This window comes from Narcine bancroftii, chromosome 4 (assembly GCF_036971445.1).
Source record: "Narcine bancroftii isolate sNarBan1 chromosome 4, sNarBan1.hap1, whole genome shotgun sequence".
NCBI classification, from domain to species: domain Eukaryota; kingdom Metazoa; phylum Chordata; class Chondrichthyes; order Torpediniformes; family Narcinidae; genus Narcine; species Narcine bancroftii.
The window spans coordinates 232,899,683-232,922,195 of NC_091472.1; the positions used below are offsets into that span (position 1 = coordinate 232,899,683).

The 22,513-nt window shown below is 40.0% G+C and overlaps 1 protein-coding gene across 5 annotated transcripts in view; it reads right to left on the reverse strand.

Annotated features, from left to right (window-relative positions):
* traf3ip1 (TNF receptor-associated factor 3 interacting protein 1) overlaps positions 1 to 22,513 on the reverse strand; it is a 186,969-nt gene that overhangs the window by 95,173 nt on the left and 69,283 nt on the right. For 4 of the 5 annotated variants that reach the window (XM_069934308.1, XM_069934307.1, XM_069934305.1 and 1 more), the window contains 2 exons: positions 17,185 to 17,260; positions 4,356 to 4,376 (listed from right to left, as the gene is read on the reverse strand). In XM_069934308.1, the coding sequence (XP_069790409.1) occupies positions 4,356 to 4,376; positions 17,185 to 17,260 (97 nt within the window). The remainder of the gene's footprint in view (positions 1 to 4,355; positions 4,377 to 17,184; positions 17,261 to 22,513) is intronic. The other variant, XM_069934306.1, reaches the window with a different exon arrangement.

Below are 22,513 nucleotides of genomic sequence, written 5' to 3' on the forward strand. Positions count from 1 at the left end.
GTTGGAGGCCGTGGGATGGAAGTGACCAGAGGCGATGAGTTTGGAGATGTTGTTGGAGACAGTGGTTTGATGATTTTTGATGGAGGGCATGTGAAGTATCGCAGATGTAGGTGGGGAGGGACTGAACCAGGGGATATTTATGATGGAGGGTAATTTGAGGTATCGCGGATGTAGGTAGGGAGGGATTGGACCAGGGAAGACTATCCCACCGAGAAACCAATGGCCAAACATTTCAGTTCACACTCCCATTCTCACACGTCTCTCCATGGCCTCATGTACTATCTCACCAAGATCTTGACTACTCTTCCTCACACCTTGTCCCCTACAATGATCCTATTCCCTTCCCTCAATTTCTTTGTCTCTGATGCATCTGTTCCCAAGATGAGGTCCTTCAGTCCAGATCTTCCAAAATGTCTGCCTTCTTCCACAAACATTTTTTTTTTTAAGTACAAAATTGTTGAGTATTTTTTTTAGGTACATGCTGCCAACATCCAATAAACGCTGGATGAATTTGGCTACATTTTCATATAGTTTTCTTACAACCATGCAATGATCAGGGCTGCTTTTGCAATATAATGTTTGGGACAAAGACACTATTTTTTTCTATTATTTCCCCTTGCGCTCCACTCTTCAGGATATGTCAATGACTACTGTTCGCAGAAGACTTCATGAAAATAAATATAGAGCTACACTGCAAGATGCAAACCACAAGTTAGCCACAGAAAGGATGGCCAGATTACAGTATGTCAATAAGTATTTAAAAAAGCTTGCAGAATTCTGGAAAAAGTCTTGCAGACAGATGAGACCAAGATTAACCTGCATCAGAGTGATGGCAAGAGCAACATGTGGAGGCATAAAGGAACTTCCCAAGATCCAAAGCATACGACCGTTGCCATGGTTTGTATCTTGCAGTGTAGCCTCTGTATTTCTGTTCATTAAGCCTGCAGACAGTATTCATTGACATATTCACACCCGCCTGCTGAAGAGTGTTTCTGATCTGTCAAACATACTCTTTGTCACACTTGAGTATTCTTCTGTCATAAGTAGTGGAGGTATTCCTTGGAATACCAATCCCTTTCCAATTACTGAGCTCACTAGCAGGCTCTTTCTTTTCAATGAGGTTCCAAACTGGTAGATCTGTAATTATTGTTGATGATAGAGTTGTAAATCGTTGAATCCGAACCCGAAAAATTCTAAATAAAATATTCAAAAAAAAAGATGTTCCAAACTGTTGATTTTTACTAATCCGAAGGTTTGGGTGATGTCTGTTACTATTTTATTCTTGTTTTTCTGCCTCACAATGGTTTATTTGACTTTCATTGACACAATTCTGGTCCTCATGTTGAAAAATGGCAACTACAGATTCCAAAGGTGATCAAAAGCTTAGAAGCAAGCTTAGCTCTCTCATTCCTGCACCAATGAGGTAATTAAACATACCAGAGTACTCACTAACACCTGCGAAGCCAAATGTCCCAAACATTATGGTGCCCCAAAATGATAGGACTCTGTATAAAAAGCACTGCAATTTCTACATGTCAAACCAAAATATATAAAAATAACCTTTATTTTTTTTGAAAATTTTATAAAATATTACAAAGAAATAAAATAGATATATTTAAAAAAAGAAAAAATACAAAATATGAAAAATAGTAATATCCCCCAACCCCCTCTCTACTAGCTACACTATCTTAACTCTCTCCTCCACCCCTCATAGCCTACAGAAAATTATACATTTAAAATTAATCAATGTGCCAACTCTTTACATAACTTTTACTTAAGATCAATAACCATACAATCCAAATATAAACTCCACATTTTAACAGAAAAATAATTATTTTGCAAATTATGTTATTTTTTCCAAATATAAACACGATTGCAATTCATTATGCCATCTTTGTATATTCAATTCCACATCATTTTTCAAAGTTATCGCAATACGTTTTCTTGCAAACACTAACCCTAACCACAAAAATGCCAATTGTGGCTCATCAGCCAATCCCAAAGTAACAGCATTCATGTAACCCAATAAACACATCATTGGATCCATTTGCAAATCGATTGTAAATAAATCTCAAAAATTTAATAACTTTTTCCCAAAAGGATTTAACTTTCTTACATGTCCATACATAATGCATAAAAGTACTCATCTTTTCTCCACATCTGAAACACCAATCTGTTAAACTAAATCCATATTTCTTCGACTTCTCTGGAGTCAAATATAATTGATGAATGAAATTATAATTAACCATACTATATCTCACATTAATTAATTTTGTAACACTATCAATACACATATTTGACCATTCCTCCCAAGACAATTCAATATCTAAATCTTTCTCCCATTTCTCTTTTGTCCTATATAGCCCAACTTCATCCATCTTTTCTTTCAACAACCTATACATATCCAATATAAATCCTTTTGTTTCCTTGTCAACCATTAAAATCTCAAACTAAGATTGACTTGGTAAAATTAAATCCTTACCAAATTGTGTTCGCAAAAAATCTCAAACTTGATAATAAGCAAAAATAGAATTTGCAAAAATACCGAATTTCTCTTGTAATCTATTAAATGTAGAAAATTTACCTGACTCAAAACAATATTGTATAACTCAGTTCCCAATTTTTCAAATAAGGATTATTTAAAGAAAACAGAATTAGTTTATTCTGATACAACGGTGATTTAATCGAAATTTTCCCTTTCAAGCCTATTAGTTGATCCTGCTTATATCAAATATCCAATATATGTCTTAATACTGGTAATTTATATATTTGTAACAATAGGATTCCATTTATAAATAAATTGACTCACTTCTTTTTCAGAAAGCTCGAGAAAGCTGTGAAGGTTAAATACTCAAGTAGGGTATATTTTTAATAAACAAGGGTATCAAGAATTATGGGATAGAACAGGTAAATATACTCAGAAAAGTTGCAGCAGCCATGTTCTCAATGATCAAGCTTCACAGACCAAACATTTTTTCCATTTCATATGGTTAGCGAAGTAAATATTTCATATTGGTGAAAGGTTGTGGGCCTGCAGTTATGACAAGTGAAGGTTGACATGAATGGACATTGAAACTTGCTTGTCTAGCAACAACCATAAAAATATAAATGAAAAGTCAAATCATTATTTTATTAAAATTTAACAGACATATACAATGTTGATTTTAGGCAAATACATTGATGGAAAACACTTTGGCTGATTTTTCTTTAGTGACCTTATATAAATCCAAAGTGTCCTTTACACTGGGCAGTTATGGAGAGGGGTTTTACTTTGTCCATCACTTGTGCACCTGACATTAGAATTTGTTAAGTACCTTATATACTGTTCTAATTGTCAAGTTTTGGGGTCCAATTTTTCAGGTCAAATTTGGGAGGGGTTGACTTTCACATAGATACTACTTTTGACCGTGGTAAGTACTTATACTGTTCAAGGCATCAGGAGGTCAGATGGCCAAGACTGGGTGCTAAGTTCGCATTCAAGGTCTCAGGAGCTCGGATGGTTGGGTGGCCAATGTGAGGATCTGTAGTCATTGCACTGGGAGCTCCAGTGGGCAGGCAGCCAAGGCAAGTGTCCCTGGTTGGGGCGATGGGAATTTGAATGGGTGGGGAGCAGAGCTAGGATCCGTGATTAAGGTGTCAGGAGCTCACATGGGTGGATGGGTGGTTGGGGTGTCGTATGGGCGAATGGCCGAGGCAAGGGTTTGCAGTCAAGTCATTGGGAGTCATTACTCTGATGGGCGGGCAGCTGAGGCAAGCACTTGTGGTCGGGGCTAAGAGAACTCGGATGGGTGGAGGGCCAGAGTGAGGATCCGTGATAGAGGCACCGGGAACTCACTTGAGTGGGCGGTCAGGGTATTGAATGGATGGGTGGCTGAGGCGAGGGTTCATGGTTGGGGCACAGAGAGTTTTAATGGGCGGGTGGTTGGAGCCAAAAATGGTTAGGGGGAGGAGGTGTCAACTTTTATACCCAATATCTAGACAATGCACAATTTTTGGGACCAAAAAAAAGGGATTTGACATTTACACAGCATCGTCTATTACATGAGTATATACGATAGGCTACAAAACACCAGTGCCTCCAGAACATGCTATACACTTAGTATGGGAAAAAGCTGATGAAAGCAATGTCTTGAATTTGCATGGCTGTTCCAGAAGCAGGTATGGTATTAGCTGTGCAAAAAAAGTAGATTGATTTGCCTGCACAAAATCTGCTTTCTAAATAGCAACTGGTAGCATTTTAAAAGGTTTGTACTTCATCAGGCGACCTGCACAGATATGTTGCATATAATAGCTGTTTTTAAACTTTAAGTTCCACTGTGTGGTGGAACAGTCAATAATGAAATGTAACTACTCACCTCCTTCAACATCAGAGTCATCTGAAAAAGGAGGAAAGATTATAATGAGATGATCTTTCAAATTTCAATCCTGAAGCAACATAAAATGTTGAATAATTCGGAACATATCTTTATGATATTTCATTGGATAAAGTTTAAAATCAGTTAATTAAAGTACCTATTTAAAGCATCCCATTAAAATGAATTGCATTCTCAATTATCAAGTGACCACAAAAAAAAAGATTGACCACTTCTGCTTCCCAGAGTTCAGGAAGGTAAAGTTAATTTAAGTGGATTCAGTCCATTTCCAGCTTTGTCATCACGGTACACAAGCATTTTGCTTGGGAACAAGACGACAACTTTGGAATGAACTGGAGAGCAGTTACATGATGTAAACAAATCTGGATGAATATACTCATAACATTGTTTTTAAATCTATTCTCTCTTTGCTCATCATTTTCAATGTTTAAAATGCTGTCATAAAAACTAAACAGTAGCAACTAGTTGATAAGTTATCTCTTTGAGGACTGTAATGAAATTTGACAAGTTTCTACATTGAATAATGGTAATAACATTGATTTTTGTACAAATATATTTGTTTAGATATCTTGCCTAGCATAAAAGATATAGAACAAATAATGCTATGATTATAAAAGGGCAAACCAAGCTGCAGTATATACACCTTGTTCTTTTGATTTCAAATGGCATTATATACTCAGGCAAGAATTGTTTGGGGGAAATAAAATCACCACTCTCCAATAAATCAACTCAACTAGAAGGTAGCTAATCTTTTATGCAAAGTGCCTGTCATACTAAAAATTATTTGAGAAAGATGTGCTAAACTCAAAGCTTGGACATCACGATGGACTCTTATTGGTCTCTTAATTGTATGCATTCTCAGATTTTTTTGCTACATTAAAATGCAAGTTTTTATTGCTGCATAATTTCTGCAAACAAGTCTACTTAGTTGATAATGAATTTGAGCCACGCTGGAGTATTGTGCATTAATAACATCATCATCTAGAGTGAAAAGAAATAAAATGGTATGAAGAACAATGATCTAAGATTGCACAACACCCCGCTACAAAATTCCCACTTTGTCTGGACTGAGCTTGTTACCGGATGATCAGTGTGACCAGGGATGAGGAACAATTCATTAAATATTTATTGTACTCAAAAAGCAAGCTGTGGAAGAAAAACAGAAAACAAGAAGCAGTGTTAACATTTAAGGTTCAAGGCCCTTCATCACAAGAGAGACAGCCAATTTTAAGTTGCAGAGAGGCTGAATGAGTGATAGAATGTGCAAAGGGAATATCTCTGATGGGGTGAGGACATAGTTGTTGTGGGGATAAGCTGAAGATGGAATGATCTGATTGAGAGGTTATTGTGAACAATTATGGAAACAACCTGAGCAAAGGATCATGAAAGCTGCAAAATGCGGAGATGTTGGAAACGGCCAGCATGATGTGATGCTGATGAGGAGAGGGTATCAGAGTCAGATTGGATAACCTGAACAGACCAATTCTGAGAATGTGTATTTCTTGACATTGTATAACTCAAAATAACCCAATTGGATGGCACGGTTAGCACAATGCTGTTACAGCACCAGTGATCGGGACAAGGGTTCAAATCTGTGCTGTCTGTAAGGAGTTTGTATGTTTCCCCATGTCTGTGTACATTTACCCTGGGGCCTCTGGTTTCCTCCCATTGTTCAAAATCTACTGGGGTGAGGGGGGTGTTGGTTTGGGGGTTGTAGATCAATTGGATGTAATTAGACTGCATGGACTAATGGACCAAAACAGCTAGTTACTGTGTTGTATTTCTAAATACTGAGTCAAGAAAGCGGCTAAATGTCCAGATGACACCCTCAAGCTCACATCGGACCTCTTTGTTACATGGCAGCAGACCACAGACATGCAAGTCAGAGAGGAAATGGGATGGAGAATTAAAGAGGCAGGTAACAGGGTCACCCCTCCATTCTGAACATGTGGTCAGCAAACCAGGCACTCTCCAATGCAAAGCAGCCCACGTTTTGAGCACCGAATGCAGTACATCATATTGGAAGAACACAATTAAAAAAAATAGCAGGAGAAGGCTGTTCAATTTGATCATGTTTGATGTTTGTTTGCCTCAACCCCTGTGATGTTTCCCCTTAGCTCTCAACTCCTCATTCTATCAAATATTTATTTATCGCCAAACATATTGAGATTCTGGGCCTGTTCCATTTGCCAACTTTTAGTCCATATCCTTCTAAGCCCTACCTATCTACAAATCTGTCCAAATATTTTCTGAACATCATAATTGTACCCACTTCTACAACTTCCTCTGCTTTTAATACATCTGGAAGCCTTACTTCCACCAACCTTCCAGGGCTGAGAACTCCAGAGATTCACTACCCTCTGAGAAAATGCAAGCAAATTGCTGCTTCACCTGAAGATCTCTGAATGGTAGGAAGGTAAGAGGCAAAAGAGAAAATGTTGCATTTCCTGTAGTTGTGAGGGAAAGTGCCATAATAAGAGGAATAGTTGGTCAGGACACAACAGCAAATTGGGGAGCTGCAAAACAAACAGTTCCTTCAGAAGCTGAAGGACAAAAGTTGTGTCTTGTGGTGGACAATAGAAAGGGTGATCAGTTAAATATAAAAGTTGGAGTTGAGGAAGAAGTTCGCCTTGTCTCAACAGCTTTGCACTCATCCACCATTCACAAAATGGAGACACTTCTCAAAATCATTATAACACTCAGTGACATTCCAATATAATTAGACAATTGGGAGTGAATGCTATTGATTTCTTTGCTTACTAGTTAAACATTTTAAAATTTAGAAATTTTCTGGTTAACTTACTCTTTTAAAATTTTGTCAGAGAGAGCAAGAAGTGGTTGGTGAAGGAGAAGGAAAGCAGGATAGACTTTGTGATTCTCCAAATGTTGTTCACAAATTCTATTTTATGATATTGGTCATCGTTACATTCAATGTTTAGAATACCATATATAAGTGAGTAATAGCTGAATTTTGCGGATCAATTTTTAGGATAAAAAATTTAGGGGATCAACTTTTATATTCATATTATTTTTGATTGTTTGAGGTGGCAGGTGGGCGGCTGAAGGGGTACCAGGTATCAGAACTGGGACGTGAGAGGGTGCTGAAGGCAGGAGAGGCCCCTGAGAGACTTCAAGCACTGAAGGCTTCCTGCTCCATCGTAGGTTTGGATCTGGAGCTGAGGTTGTTGATGGTTCGGACTGAAGTCTGTTTGGCTGTAGAGACTAAGGGAGTGCTGGGGGTGAATCCACAGTCACTCAGTGACTCAGAAGGGACTCTCTTTTGCTTCCCTGTCTCTGATTGTATGGGGTGCCGGACAATTTCTTTGGATGGAGAATCTTTTTCTGCCTTATAGCAGACTAAATGCAATTTCGTATATTATAACTGTTTTATTACATGGCAATAAGAGAATCTTAAATCTTGAATTTTGAATTGACATGAAAATAAACCACAGAAAAATTCAGCAAATCAGGCAGCATCCTTGCAAAGAGAAGGCAAGTTAATAATGTTTTGGTTGATTATTCTTTTCCATAAATGCATAAACATTTTCTATTTTTGTTTCAGATTCCATCATGTTTAGTTTTTGTTAAACTTTCCTGAAAATAAGTCAATTCAAAGTATTTTTGTTCATGCCTTTTTAGCCAAGTGTTCTAGATTAAGCAAGACATGGACAATACAGCTCCTTTGCTGTTTCATGTAACAAAATCAAATGAACAGTTCATTCTACTCAAATGGAGATGCTGGAATCTGGATTGAAAAAAGACAAAATAGCTGAAACAACTCAAGTCTTACAGCAATTTGTTTAATCCAAATAAAAATGACAAAAATTAACTTCCCACTTCTTTAAACACCAGCCAAATTGAAATATACAATTCCTTCTGTTGGAAATTTTCGAAGAATATTCTAATATTTGCATGCTATCTGGAACATATTAACATGTTGTGATAACGAGTTGCCAAAAACAGAGCTTTTGCATTTTTGCAAAACAAAAAAGTACTTGAGAAACCCAGCAAGTCACTCAGCATTCATAGGAGATAAAAGGCAGTCAACATTTCAGGCCTGAGCCTTCATCAGGAATGCGTAAAAATAAGTCGATTCCCGAATAAAAAGGTGGGGGGAGGAGAGGGGAGAGGAGAGGAAAGAGGATGGAGAAGGGGGAGGAGCAGAGGCCAACAGTTAAGCGGTAATGGGTAGATATTTATTTATTTTATTTAGACATTGTAGAGCCCATTGAAAGAATCAAAAGGCTTGTTGATCCAAACCAAGGCTTTTATTAACTATAAGACTGAAGCGTATCACATGTTGGTCGACCAGTCCAGAATGACCTGGTCTGGCTAGGAGCAACCCTTTAAGACCTGCCAGTAGGCATGGCTACGCTCTCAGCCAATCACAGTCATCCTACACTCTTCTTTCTTTGGCTTGGCTTCGCGGACGAAGATTTATGGAGGGGGTAAAAAGTCCACGTCAGCTGCAGGCTCGTTTGTGGCTGACCAGTCCGATGCGGGACAGGCAGACACGATTGCAGCGGTTGCAAGGGAAAATTGGTTGGTTGGGGTTGGGTGTTGGGTTTTTCCTCCTTTGCCTTTTGTCAGTGAGGTGGGCTCTGCGGTCTTCTTCAAAGGAGGCTGCTGCCCGCCAAACTGTGAGGCGCCAAGATGCACGGTTTGAGGCGTTATCAGCCCACTGGCGGTGGTCAATGTGGCAGGCACCAAGAGATTTCTTTAGGCAGTCTTGTACCTTTTCTTTGGTGCACCTCTGTCACGGTGGCCAGTGGAGAGCTCGCCATATAATACGATCTTGGGAAGGCGATGGTCCTCCATTCTGGAGACGTGACCCATCCAGCGCAGCTGGATCTTCAGCAGCGTGGACTCGATGCTGTCGACCTCTGCCATCTCGAGTACCTTGACGTTAGGGGTGTGAGCGCTCCAATGGATGTTGAGGATGGAGCGGAGACAACGCTGGTGGAAGCGTTCTAGGAGCCGTAGGTGGTGCCGGTAGAGGACCCATGATTCGGAGCCGAACAGGAGTGTGGGTATGACAACGGCTCTGTATACGCTTATCTTTGTGAGGTTTTTCAGTTGGTTGTTTTTCCAGACTCTTTTGTGTAGTCTTCCAAAGGCGCTATTTGCCTTGGCGAGTCTGTTGTCTATCTCATTGTCGATCCTTGCATCTGATGAAATGGTGCAGCCGAGATAGGTAAACTGGTTGACCGTTTTGAGTTTTGTGTGCCCGATGGAGATGTGGGGGGCTGGTAGTCATGGTGGGGAGCTGGCTGATGGAGGACCTCAGTTTTCTTCAGGCTGACTTCCAGGCCAAACATTTTGGCAGTTTCCGCAAAGCAGGACGTCAAGCGCTGAAGAGCTGGCTCTGAATGGGCAACTAAAGCGGCATCATCTGCAAAGAGTAGTTCACGGACAAGTTTCTCTTGTGTCTTGGTGTGAGCTTGCAGGCGCCTCAGATTGAAGAGACTGCCATCCGTGCGGTACCGGATGTAAACAGCGTCTTCATTGTTGGGGTCTTTCATGGCTTGGTTCAGCATCATGCTGAAGAAGATTGAAAAGAGGGTTGGTGCGAGAACACAGCCTTGCTTCACGCCATTGTTAATGGAGAAGGGTTCAGAGAGCTCATCATATACACATTGGTGATAGAATCTGTACTATCACAGACATACAACAAGGTAACAGACCATTTTGGCCACGAGCCCATGCCGCCCAATTGACTTACAATTCCCGGTACATTTTGAATGGTGGGAGGAAACTGGAGAACCCAGCAAAAATCCCTGCAGACAGTGGAAGAACGTACAAACTCCTTAAAGAGGGTGCAGGATTTGAACCCATCTAACAGTGTTGCGTTAACACTATGCTAACCTTGCCAGGTAGGAGGGAAGAAAAAGAAGCTGAGAAATGATATGGGGAGAGGATAGAGGGCAGAGAGGGGTAGCTCTCTGATAGAAGGAAAAGTATTGGGAAGCTGGAGGATCGGTGTCAGAAAAAAAGGAAAAGTGACAGACTGGAGGAGAGGGTCAATGGAAATTGGAGAAGTCGATATTGATGCTGTCTGGTTGGAGACTTTGAGACAGAATACAAGGTATTGTTCATCCAAAGTGCGGGTGGCCTCAATTTGGCAACATGAGGCATGGAGAGATAGGTCAGTGTGGCAATGTTGTGCGGAATTAAAATGGTTGGCCACTGGGATCCTTGCTATTGCAGTGGACAGAGTAAAGGTGTTCAATTAAAAGATTTCCCAATATGCTTCCAGTCTCCCCAATGGAGAGGAGACTACAATGGGAGCAATGGACACAGTAAATGACCCCCACAAATTCACAAGTTGAGATGCTTCATTTGAAAGGATTGTTTAGGCCCTCGATTAGCAGTAAAGTGTTCAGTTGCAGCAGTATTTGCTGGTTACAGTGGTAGATACTGGGGGGTAAATGGTGGAAAGGCATGAGTGAACAAGTGAGTTCTGGATGGAGTGATCCTAACAGAAAATGGAGAGGGAAAGGCAAAAGGTCACTGGTGGATAATATGTTTGATGTGAAGGCTAGTGGGGCAATAGGCAAAGTCAAGGGGAACTCTGTCCTTGTTACATCTATTGGGGTGGGGGGAGGGTGGCAGAGCAGATATGCAAAAAATAGAGGAGATGCAGATCAGGACAGAGTTAATGCCAATAGAGAAGAAACCATGTTTTCTGAAAAAGGAGGGCATCCAAGATATCATGGAATGGAAGGCCTCATCCTGAGACCAAATGCAGCAGAGACAAAAGAATTGGGAGAAAGGTACAGAACCCTTACAGGAGACAGGGTGGGAAGAGGTGTAGTTGAGGTAACTGTGGAAGTTAGTGGGTTGATAGAGATATTTTATTTCTGACTGCATATGCAATCTGAATACTTCTGTTCTGGAACTACGGTACCAAGATACAAATGTTTGTGTTAAAAGAGGAAGAAAATTTCATATGATTTTAACGTGTTGATTAAACTTATAACTTTAATCAGTTATCACCATGCAAGATATCTAATGAAAGTCAAAGTAAGGCTGCAATGTATTTTGAATCATACATTTTTCTCTGAGATTCTCTCCCACAGCATCATTTTAAAATTGTGCTTTGGTTTTAATTAAAGAAAATTTAAATAGGTAGGAAAAACAATTCAACAGAAATAAGTAATTATTTTTATAAGTAAGTATATTTATTTATATTTAGACATATAGCATGGTAACAGGCCATTTTAGTCCATGAGTCTGTGCTGTCAAATTTACACCCATTAACCTACACCTTCGGTACATTTTTTTAAAAAAGTTCTGTTGTTTACCTTCAAAATTGTACCTTAGGAAAATTATATATCTAATTTTCTGAACCGTGCTACTCCTGGCCCATTTAATCTGCCTCTTTTATCTCACCTATCTTTCCCCAGTTTTTGTACTAATGCCTCTCACTAGTCAATTAGAAAGAATATTTTAGATTATTTTTCTCCCTCTGTCATTGTCAGAATGATGTATTTACATTGTCAGTATTTCTCCAGAATGTAGGACCATCGCCTTCCCAAGATCGTGTTATATGGCGAGCTCTCCACTGGCCACCGTGACAGAGGTGCACCAAAGAAAAGGTACAAGGACTGCCTAAAGAAATCTCTTGGTGCCTGCCACATTGACCACCGCCAGTGGGCTGATAATGCCTCAAACCGTGCATCTTGGCGCCTCACAGTTTGGCGGAAAGCAACCTCCTTTGAAGAAGACCGCAGAGCCCACCTCACTGACAAAAGGCAAAGGAGGAAAAATCCAACACCCAACCCCAACCAACCAATTTTCCCCTGCAACCGCTGCAACCGTGTCTGCCTGTCCCGCATCGGACTTGTCAGCCACAAACGAGCCTGCAGCTGACGTGGACTTTTTACCCCCTCCATAAATCTTCGTCCGCGAAGCCAAGCCAAAGAAGAAGAAAGATTTCTTAAAAATATTGAACACTTTAACATTAAAGTACTTAATAATTTGATTATCTATCAGTCAATAGCCTGCTCCATAGCCACTTTCAGGTGGAATCGCCTGGAGAACGTGGCTCCAGGGCGGCTGCGGGTGTCTGCGAAGGGACTTTCAGGTGGCAGCACTGAAGGAGGTGTTCTGCCACCTGAAAGGTCCAAAGCGAGAGAGAGAGCAAACGCCGGCTCCTGAGTTGGGGCATCCGTCTGACTGTAAATAAGAGCTCGAGAGTTGGTGGTTAATGATCTAGATATCTGACAAGTAAATACTTCCCATTCTTAAAATAGACAAGCCTGCCGTATTCAGCCACGCGAATTTACAGTTGGTTTTCTAAAGCGGGTTGTCAAGATTCCGTTAATAGCCATTGTATAATATTATTTCTCACGCTGCTGATTTGGATAAAGTTATGGGCAGTGATTTTTTTCTAAATCGACTTGGATAAAGGGACGTCTTGGTTATTCTCGTGATTCTGCAGGAATCCTGTTGAAAGTGCACCGTGATCTGCCCCTTCATTCATACACAAATTCAATTTACCTCGCTTTTCAAGTGTTGGTGGTTAAATCTGTCTACACCGCAGCTACACTTAAATCGTATTATACCTTTTAAGAGTATTGAAGCTTTCCCATGATTGCCATATTTTTGCTACATTTCTCTTTTCTGTTTAATGTTCGGTTTGGTTTGTCTGTTGTGACACGAACTGACCATAGACTGTGTTTTTGTCAGTTTGCAAGTAAAGACAGCTAGCAAAATCCATTACATTGCCTTTACCTTTCGGACAATTAAATCAACACATGCAAGTAAACCTTCTGAGCTCCCAAAGGCTACACATGGGTTGAAAGATATATATTATAGCAAAAGTTTATTTTATCTAATATGTGCATTAATACAGTGTAAATGTATAAAATATCACATCACCCTTGACTATAACATACTTTGTACAATTCTGCATTAAATGCATACTAAATAACTAAGATTAATGTAAGCATTAAAGTGCTTCAGGAAGAATAGTTCTGAGTGTATTGACGTGCTATATATTTATGAAGGTTACTAGATAATTTGTGTCTATTTAAACAGACTAAAACCAATGATTTCAATGAAAAAAAAAATTGCATTAATAGAAACAACGCGTAAATGCTGAGTATCTCTTCCTTGCTTCTAAATGTAAACAGCGTCCTGAACACTGCACCAGAATACTGCGGTCAAATATTATCATCTGTAATGCTTTTACACTTATAGTTTCATTTCTTAAGAATAAAAATGCAAATATTGCAATGAAAATATGAAAGCAAATAGCAAAAATGTAACATTTGAAAAGAATCCATAGAAATTAATGCATACAATGAACATGAATTAAACTGGTATATATGTAACAATCTGCATTATGTATCAAAATATTTCTCCATTAATGGATATACATTACATTTTAACGATGTTTTAGTAATCTTGGTAAGGCGTATAATAATAGTAAGAAGGTATTAAAGAAACTGAATTCAATTGATTCTTTCTCTACAGTGTGTAAAGCTCTAAAGGTAGGCTCGGTTGCCTGAAGCTTGATGTTTGGGAGTCTGGGGCATCCCGCGCCGGCCGCTCCCGCGCTGGCTGCCCCAGCGCTGACATCTCATGCTGGCCGCCCCAGCCCTGACGTCCCATGCCGGGGACTGTCAGAGAGCGGGGACTGCTAGGCACCTGAAAGCTGCGAGCCGCTTTGCCTGGTGCTGCTTTTAGGTGCAACTAGGGATTCTCAGATCTGGAGAATATACCTACCTGAGGAGGGTTAGCTAAGTACTCCTTCTGGCCGGGTTCTTCTCTTTCAGGTAGCCACCCGTCAGCCACATTAGTATAGAATAGGTATTCTGGCCACCTGAAACCGACTTATTTTTGTTGTGGACCAGAGAATTAATAATTATAAGAAAATACTTAATTCTATCAGGGTTTTGTAGCAAAATCACTTATTTTTTAACAAGAAGGAAAGTTTTCAGGAAAACATATAATGTACCCCACAACCTTGGTTTAAACTAGGTGGCAAATAGAATGCTTGTGCTGTTCACCAGGAGCACCATATCCCATTAGACATAGTCAAGTCAAAATACATAGAGTTCTGTTAATACACCATTCAGTCATCCCAATGGATCATTATCTGGCAAGACAGGGTCTCTGTTCCCTTGCTACCTTCCATTCATCAGGGTCTCTGTTCCCTCACTGCCAGCAACTTACCAGGGCCACATTCCTTCACTGCTTTCCACCCACCAGGGTCCCATTCCCTCAATGCCTTCCACTCACCAGTGCCCAGTTCTCTCGCTGCCACCACTGACCAGGGCTCCACTTCCCTTGCTGCCTTCGACTCATCAGGGTCCTGGTTCCCTCACTGCCACCACTCACTGGGGCCCCGGTTCCCTCACTGCCTTCCATTCACCAGGGTCACAGTTCCTGCGATCCCTTTTAACTCTGTTTGTGTGTCCCAAATGCCCTTCAAATTTCTCTGGAAAATTTATTATTCTATAAAATATCAAAAAAAAATTTGAATTAGTACTTTGCTTACATGATAATCCAGAAATTCTGCTCATCTGTCTCCAAAGTCCCAAGAGTGCTGGATTATGGAGTTTTACTGAACCCACTCAAATAGGAATAACTATGTACTATGTTCATTGTAAGTTTTGTTTAGCTGTAAGCTCACTTTTCCCAAAATGAATACATAGGTTTGATCATTCCAGAGAATATCACAGCTGTGAGAGGTGTTCATTTCTTCCAGAAAACATGCACACATACTGAAGGATCACAAAAAGAAGCTTCCATTGTCAGCTTTGCAGGAGCCAAAGCAGTGCCACTGCTGACAAAGTTAAAAAGTCACTGCAAATTACTGCAAAAATAACTATTGGGCAATTATGCAAGTCAAATTCCAACACGGGAAATGAAACACATACAAAAGCAAGGAAATTGACATTGCCAGTGAAGTGAGTAAAAAGTTAATTGACAGCAATGGTGAAACAATAATTTCCATTTGCTCATTACATAGGACTTAACACCCTTCACATTTACTCCATGCCAACAGCCAGAACAATATCTTCAAACCCACTTCTCCAATTATTTCCTGTTAACTTGTTGCCTCTGACATGCTTATCAACTTGTCTGGATTCCTACGTACAATTTACAGTAACCAATTAATTCACCAATCATCATTGCTTTGGGATGAAGGAGGAAACTGGAATGTCTGGGTGGAAAAACATCACTGGGTCTCAAATTTGGGTCTCAAGTGCTGAGAGTTGCAGCATTAACTGCTGCAACATCATGCTACTCCCAAGTGTATCGAAGAATTAGTGCGAAGGAAATACAGAGTCAGTGGAAGTTGTTCGCTCTGATTTTCAGACCTTTGACAAGATGCTGCACATAAAGCTGCTACACAGGATTGGAGCCCATGGTATTACAGGAAATGTGTGAGCATGGATGAAGATTGGCTCACTGGATGAAGACAAAGAGTGGAAATAAAGGGGGCCTTTTCTAGCTGGCTGCCAGTGACTAGTGGGTTTTCCCATGAGTCAGTGTTGGGCCTGTTCCTTTTCACCTTGTATTTGAATAATTTAGATGGCAGAATTTATGGCTTTGTGATCATATTTGAGGATAATACAAGGATAGGTGATCTGGCAGGTGGTGTCAAGGAAGCAGGGAGTCTGCAGAAGGACTTGGACAGGTTGTGAGAATAGACAAAGAAATGGCAGGTGGAACGCAGGGTGGGGAAGTGTATGTCATGCACTTCAATAGAAGGAGTAAATAAATAAAAAAACTATTCTAAATGGGGAGAATTCAGAAAGCGGAGGTCCAAAGTGACTTGGAAGTCTTTGTGCAGGATTCCCTAAAGGTTAACTTGCATGTTGAGTTAGCAAGAAGGCAAATGCAATATTAGCATTTATTTAAAGAGGACTAGAATATAAAATCAAAGTTGTAATGCTGAGGCTTTATAAAGCACTCATGAGATCACATTTGTCATCAGTTTTGGGTCCCATATTCAAAGAAGAATGTGCTGGCATTGGAGAAGGATCCAGAGGAGGTTTATGACAGTGATACCAATTGTACACTGGCTATGGGCATGCATTGTAAATATCGAAAGAACTAGCGAGAGTGGATGTGGAGATGTTTTCAGTAGTGGGAGAATCTAGGTGTAGAACGCACAGCATCAGAATAAAAGAGTGACCCTTTAGAACACAGATGTGGAGAAATTACTTCAGCTGGAGGGTGAAGAATGTGTGGAATTCATTGCCACAGATGGCTGTGGAGGCCAAGTAACTAGGTAGATTTATAACAGAGGTTGATAGGTTCTTGATGAGTAAGGGTATCAAGCATTATAAAACGAAATGAGAATGGGTTGAGGAGAAAACAACATCAGCCATGATTTGAATGACTGAGCAGACTTGATGGGCCAAATGGCCTAATTCTCCTCCTTTGTCTTATCATCTTTTGTCTCCATGTTGCGGATGAAGTGAAAAACCAGCTGAAGATCCTTATTTAAATTAGATACCCTCAACCAATGTCCATCGGTAAGATTAGACTCAGCCAGTATGCTCCTAAGCCATTTTCCACTCTAATGCAACTCTCCGCTGCAAGTAATGATTTTAGAAAATTAAGTTGTGAATAAAGGGCCTATTTGATTCATCTGCTTATCCAGACATCGTCATTAAGTTTTTAATTTCTGTGCAGTATAGGCTCTATATCTCTCTCCATAATTGCTGCCTGTCCTGTTGAGTACCTCAAGCATTTTCTGTTTTATCATATATGAAATGTTTGTACTTGCACTAAATACACGTATTAGAATATATTACAGAATGTTTATTGTTAAGGTAGAGTCTAATACCTTCACCTCCTGACTTTGGTTTCCTTCTTTGGCCTTTTGCTGATGAAGGTCTTGGAATTTTCACAGGGCTCTCGACCTTCAAATCAAAAAGTCACCACAAATTAATTAATACCAAAGAAATTCCACTTTGCGATAATAAGCTGGCCACCATCTACGATGTGAAACATGTCTAATTGTACAGTTGTAACACATCATAACCAGTTAAAAAATTGATTACACTGTAAAACTCTGTAACGTAAAAAAAAAATGAAATAAAAATGTGAGACTAGCTGGATCATTAAAATAGGAAACTATTTCTTTCCAGTAACCAGGTGAGTTTAAAGAGGTAGGAGATAAATGGACACTTTGGACTCTGGCTCCTGCAGTACACCCAGCCCATATCCAGACCCCAGCTCTGACCACACATCCTCTCTCTGACCTCCATCTCACACTCTGGACTAATCACTGAGACAAAAGATGAACTATCAGGATTTTAAAACATTCAGTATTTTGCTTGTCCTTGTACATTTGAGAAGAAATTATTCTTTTTTAAAAATCAGGACTGGAAGAAGAGACATTATTTACTCCATGATACTGAATGATAAATTAAGCTTGGTAGCACAAGTGTTTTTTATTTAAAGTTTAGCTCAAAATGGTATGCAGGATAAGAGGTTACAGTTGTAATAAAAATTGCTAAGGACATAATCTTGATAAAAGGTTTTGTACAGTTACATCTAACAACTGCTGGAATTATGTAGACAAGCAGGCTACATGATCAATCTGTCCTTCGAGGCATGCCTCCACGACTAGAGCTATTTAAAAGAATCATGAGCTTCCTGCAGTATATTTGCTGGGTGATGGTGCATATGTACCTCATTGTGGCGTATTTCTGTATTTCTAAGATTTCAACAGGCTACAGGGTACAATCTAGCTGTTGTTGTAGTACTTTACTGTTCAATTACAAGTTTGCAATAACTTGCTTCCAGATATGTCTAGATTGCAAGATCATTTATTGGAGAGCAAGTTTTTTTTTGTTTTTTTTTTTAAATGCTGGAATTGGGAAAAACAGTATTTTGCAGACTGTATTTTTTTTCAATGGTTACATTGGATAATCCAGAATTAACAAGGTCAAGATCTTGGGTGTATATTTTACTTAATAAAATATAGTTCTTGATTGACGAAGGAGTTTAAAACACTGGAGAGCATGGGGGGCTTATATGAATATTTTGCCACAGATAAAACTATTTAGATACTTCCACCAGAGATCTGTTCAAGCGCTCATTATCCACGAACGTGCCTTCGTGGACCTTCCTTTTGTGCACAGAGAAGGATCGATCCATGACTGCCCCACTCCAGAGTTGTGCCTGGTCGGGGAAGGGGACGTGCGGTGAGAGAGTCGGAGAGCAAGTTTGAAGGAAAACCAAACATATTGGCCAAACCCGCTGTACATAAGTGTGGGTTGACATTCCTGGATTTTCACTTTATCTTGGTACACATGACAATAAACAATTCAATTCTTTTATCACATATTCAGGAGGTGGCAATGCACGAGATTGCCTGTTTACACAGAGGATTCCTAACACAAAAGGCATCAAAGTTTAAATCTGAAGTCAAACACAGATCAGCTGGAGGGACTCAGCAGGTCCAACAGCATCAGTAGGATAAAATAAACAGTCGCTGTTTTGAGCTAATGAAAAGTTTTTCTTCCACTGATGATGGTTGAACTGCTGAGTTCTTCCATGAATTGTGTTTGACTTCAGATTCAGCATCTGCAGTTTCCCATCTGTCTCTGTAATTTAAATCTGCCTGATGCTGTGACCACAACTATAAAGTATAGGCAGAACAAACAGGATGTGGCTTTGCTTATGGCTTTCAAAGTGACCATAGTAGTTAATTTTCACATGACTGGTCCTTCCAAGCTTTTACTGTCGATATGTATAACACCCACAGGTGGCAGTGTTCTGCTGTATAAGAAAAGACCAGAGATTTTCCAACTTTAGAGAACAGTTTACTCTGTGAAATCAGTCATTTTCATCACACAAGGGAATTCTCAGTGGCATCACGAGGGTTGGTGTCACCCAGTGCAGTAACTCATGGTGTTCTCCCCCCCCACCCCACCCCCGTAATTCCTGCATATCACTGAATGTAATGGCACCCTTTGAACATGCTCCACAGGATTCAACTGACAGAGCAGGAGACTGGTGAAGGAGGAGGTTGGTGGAGGAGCAGGAGGCTAGTGGCACTGTTTGAACATGCTCCAAAGGATTTGGCTAATGGAGCAGAAGGCTAGTGGAGGAGGAGGAAGAGGAGGATGAATGAGGAGGTGGAATGAGGAGGCGGAGAAATGAGAAACCATCCTAGTGCTCATCAAAGACATGCAAATTGTTTTCAGTTTTTCAACACTTCACTGTCTGCTCACAACATACTTATCCATGCCACTTATTCTCATATAAATATTAAGAAAGACTTAAACATTGTAAATTTTAAGTGTACACTTGTCTAACTGTGACACAGAAATGCTGGAGGAACTCAGCAGGTATCGCAGCATCCATAGACCACTACAATCACAGCATCTGCAGACTTTCATGCTTCACTCTAATAGTGACTAAGGTCTACTACTGCTTGGCTTTCATTTGATATTTCTCCTTCCTCCCTTCTTCCTGTAAAGCTTAGACTGGTATGCACTAAAATGCAGGATCCCCCCACTCCGTCCAAATTGCCCATTGCTTCTCCCCAAATAATTCCCATTATCACCTTCTCAACATAAGATGGCACCCTTTACCTCACTGAAAACCTCTTCAAGGCCATTTGCTACACCACCTTCAGTGACTCATCTCAAACCCATCAACTCCCACTGCTACCTTGACCACAGCTCTTCACACTTTGTCCCCTGTGAGGATTCAGTTCCTTTCTCGCAATTCCTCCATCACATCTGCTCCCAGGTCGAGGTCTTCCATGTGAGATCATCCTTCTTCAAAGAAACGTGGCATTGCCTCAACTGCCATCAACTCTGTCTTACCCAATCATCTGACCTAGCCCATTCTGCCCTTAACACAATAAGGACAGAATTCCCCTTGTCCTCACCTACCATCCCACCAGCTTCCGCATCCATCTACGATATGATCTCACCACCAGATGCATCTTTCCCTCTCCTGCCCTTTCTACCCTCTGCAGGGACTGCTACCTCCATGACTCCCTTGTCTACTCCTCCCTCCCCACCAATTGTACTCCCCACCAAACTGGTACATACCCTTGCGACCAAGAGAAATGCCACACATGCACCTACACTCCTCCTTCACCACCATTTGGAGGTCCCAAACAGTCCTTACAAGTGAAGCAACATTTCACTTGTGAATCTGCAGGGGTCATTGTGGCCACTTGTGGCCTCCTCTACATCAGAGAGGCTGGACATGGACTGGAAGATCGCTTCATTGAGCACCTTCACTCTGTCCATTGCAATAGTAGAGATTTCCCCACCCCTTTCCGACATGTCTGTCCATGGTTTCACAAACTGCCAGATTGAAACTACTCACAAATTGGGGTAACCGGGGGCGTAGCAAAATGGCGTAGGGAGCAGACGTGCATTCCCGGTCTCCCCCAGGCAGTTATATAAATACCCGTTTTAAGAATATTTCTTTTCTGTTAAAAGTCTTTGTTTTGTTTATCAATTGTTTTTAGTTTAAAATGGCAACAAAGATTAAGGAAGATAGAGTTCAAATACAGAACAAAACTACACTCTCCGACTTTGGAAGAAACTCGGCCTACTTGCCCAGACAGAACCACGGAGTCAAGGCTGGAATTTTCTTAAGAACGGAGCTCATTAATTGGACTGTCGGATAAGCTGGCCTTGGACACCCCTCTGAAAGATGTTTAAAATGGCAACAAAGATTAAGGAAAATAGAGTTCAAATACAGAACAAAACTACACTCTCCGACTTTGGAAGAAACTCGGCCTACTTGACCAGACAGAACTACGGAGTCAAAGCTAGAATTTTCTTAAGAACGGAGCTCATTAATTGGACTGTCGGATAAGCTGGCCTTGGAACCCCTCTGAAAGATGTTTAAAATGGCAACAAAGATTAAGGAAAATAGAGTTCAAATACAGAACAAAACTACACTCTCCGACTTTGGAAGAAACTCGGCCTACTTGCCCAGACAGAACCACGGAGTCAAGGCTGGAATTTTCTTAAGAACGGAGCTCATTAATTGGACTGTCGGATAAGCTGGCCTTGGACACCCCTCTGAAAGATGTTTAAAATGGCAATAAAGATTAAGGAAAATAGAGTTCAAATAGAGAACAAAACTACACTCCCCGACTTTGGAAGAAACTCGGCCTACTTGCCCAGACAGAACCACGGAGTCAAGGCTGGAATTTTCTTAAGAACGGAGCTCATTAATTGGACTGTCGTATAAGCTGGCCTTGGACACCCCTTTGAAAGATGGTGATGAATATTGATTTGAAATGTTTTATGAAGTTAAATTGTAGTAATTGGCATTGGTTGTCCATGAGTTTTAAAAATCCAGATAACATTAAAGTTTATTAGTGATTTTTTTTTGGATGGAATATCGGAAGGATGAATTTATTATCTATAAATACAGAACAAAATTACATTCTTTGACTTTGGAAGAAATTTGACCTATTTGTTCAGACAGAGCCAGAGTTGGTGCTGGAGTTTTCTCAAGAACAGAATTTATTAAAGTTGATTTCGGACTCCTTTTTGAAAGATGGCGACGAATGTTGATTTGAAATATTTGAAATATTTTCTGAAGATAAACATATATATGGAACTCCTTGACCTGCAATAAAGTTTATTAGTGATTTTTTTTTGGATGGAATATTGGAAGAGTGAATTTATTATCTGTGAGTATGCATACATTGCAAACAGATTTTAATAGTTTTGAAAAGGTTTTTTTTAAACTAAACAACAAGATCAGTTTAATATTGAGAAAATTGGAAAAAATTGAAACTTTATTATTAAATTTGGAAATTCAGTAGAAAGAAACTATGAACAAGATTGATGATTTATAAAATTAAAGTCGAAGGAGCAATGTCCAAGAAGAGTTAAAAATTTTGAATGTTTTTCTTGAAAATAAACAATAATTTCAACTTAACATTGAGAAGATTGACAAAGTGGAAAATTTGGTATTAAATTGGGAAACAGAAGAAAGAACTTATGAATAACATTGATCCTTTAGAAGATCAAGACCGAAGGAATTATGTTCAAGAAAATTTTAAAAGATTTGAAAAAAACTTTTTTTGAAAGTAAGCTACAAATTCAACTTGAGACTGAGAAGAATGGAAGATTCAGTGTTGAACTGGGATGTTCAGAGGTGTTTTAATTCAGTGGATG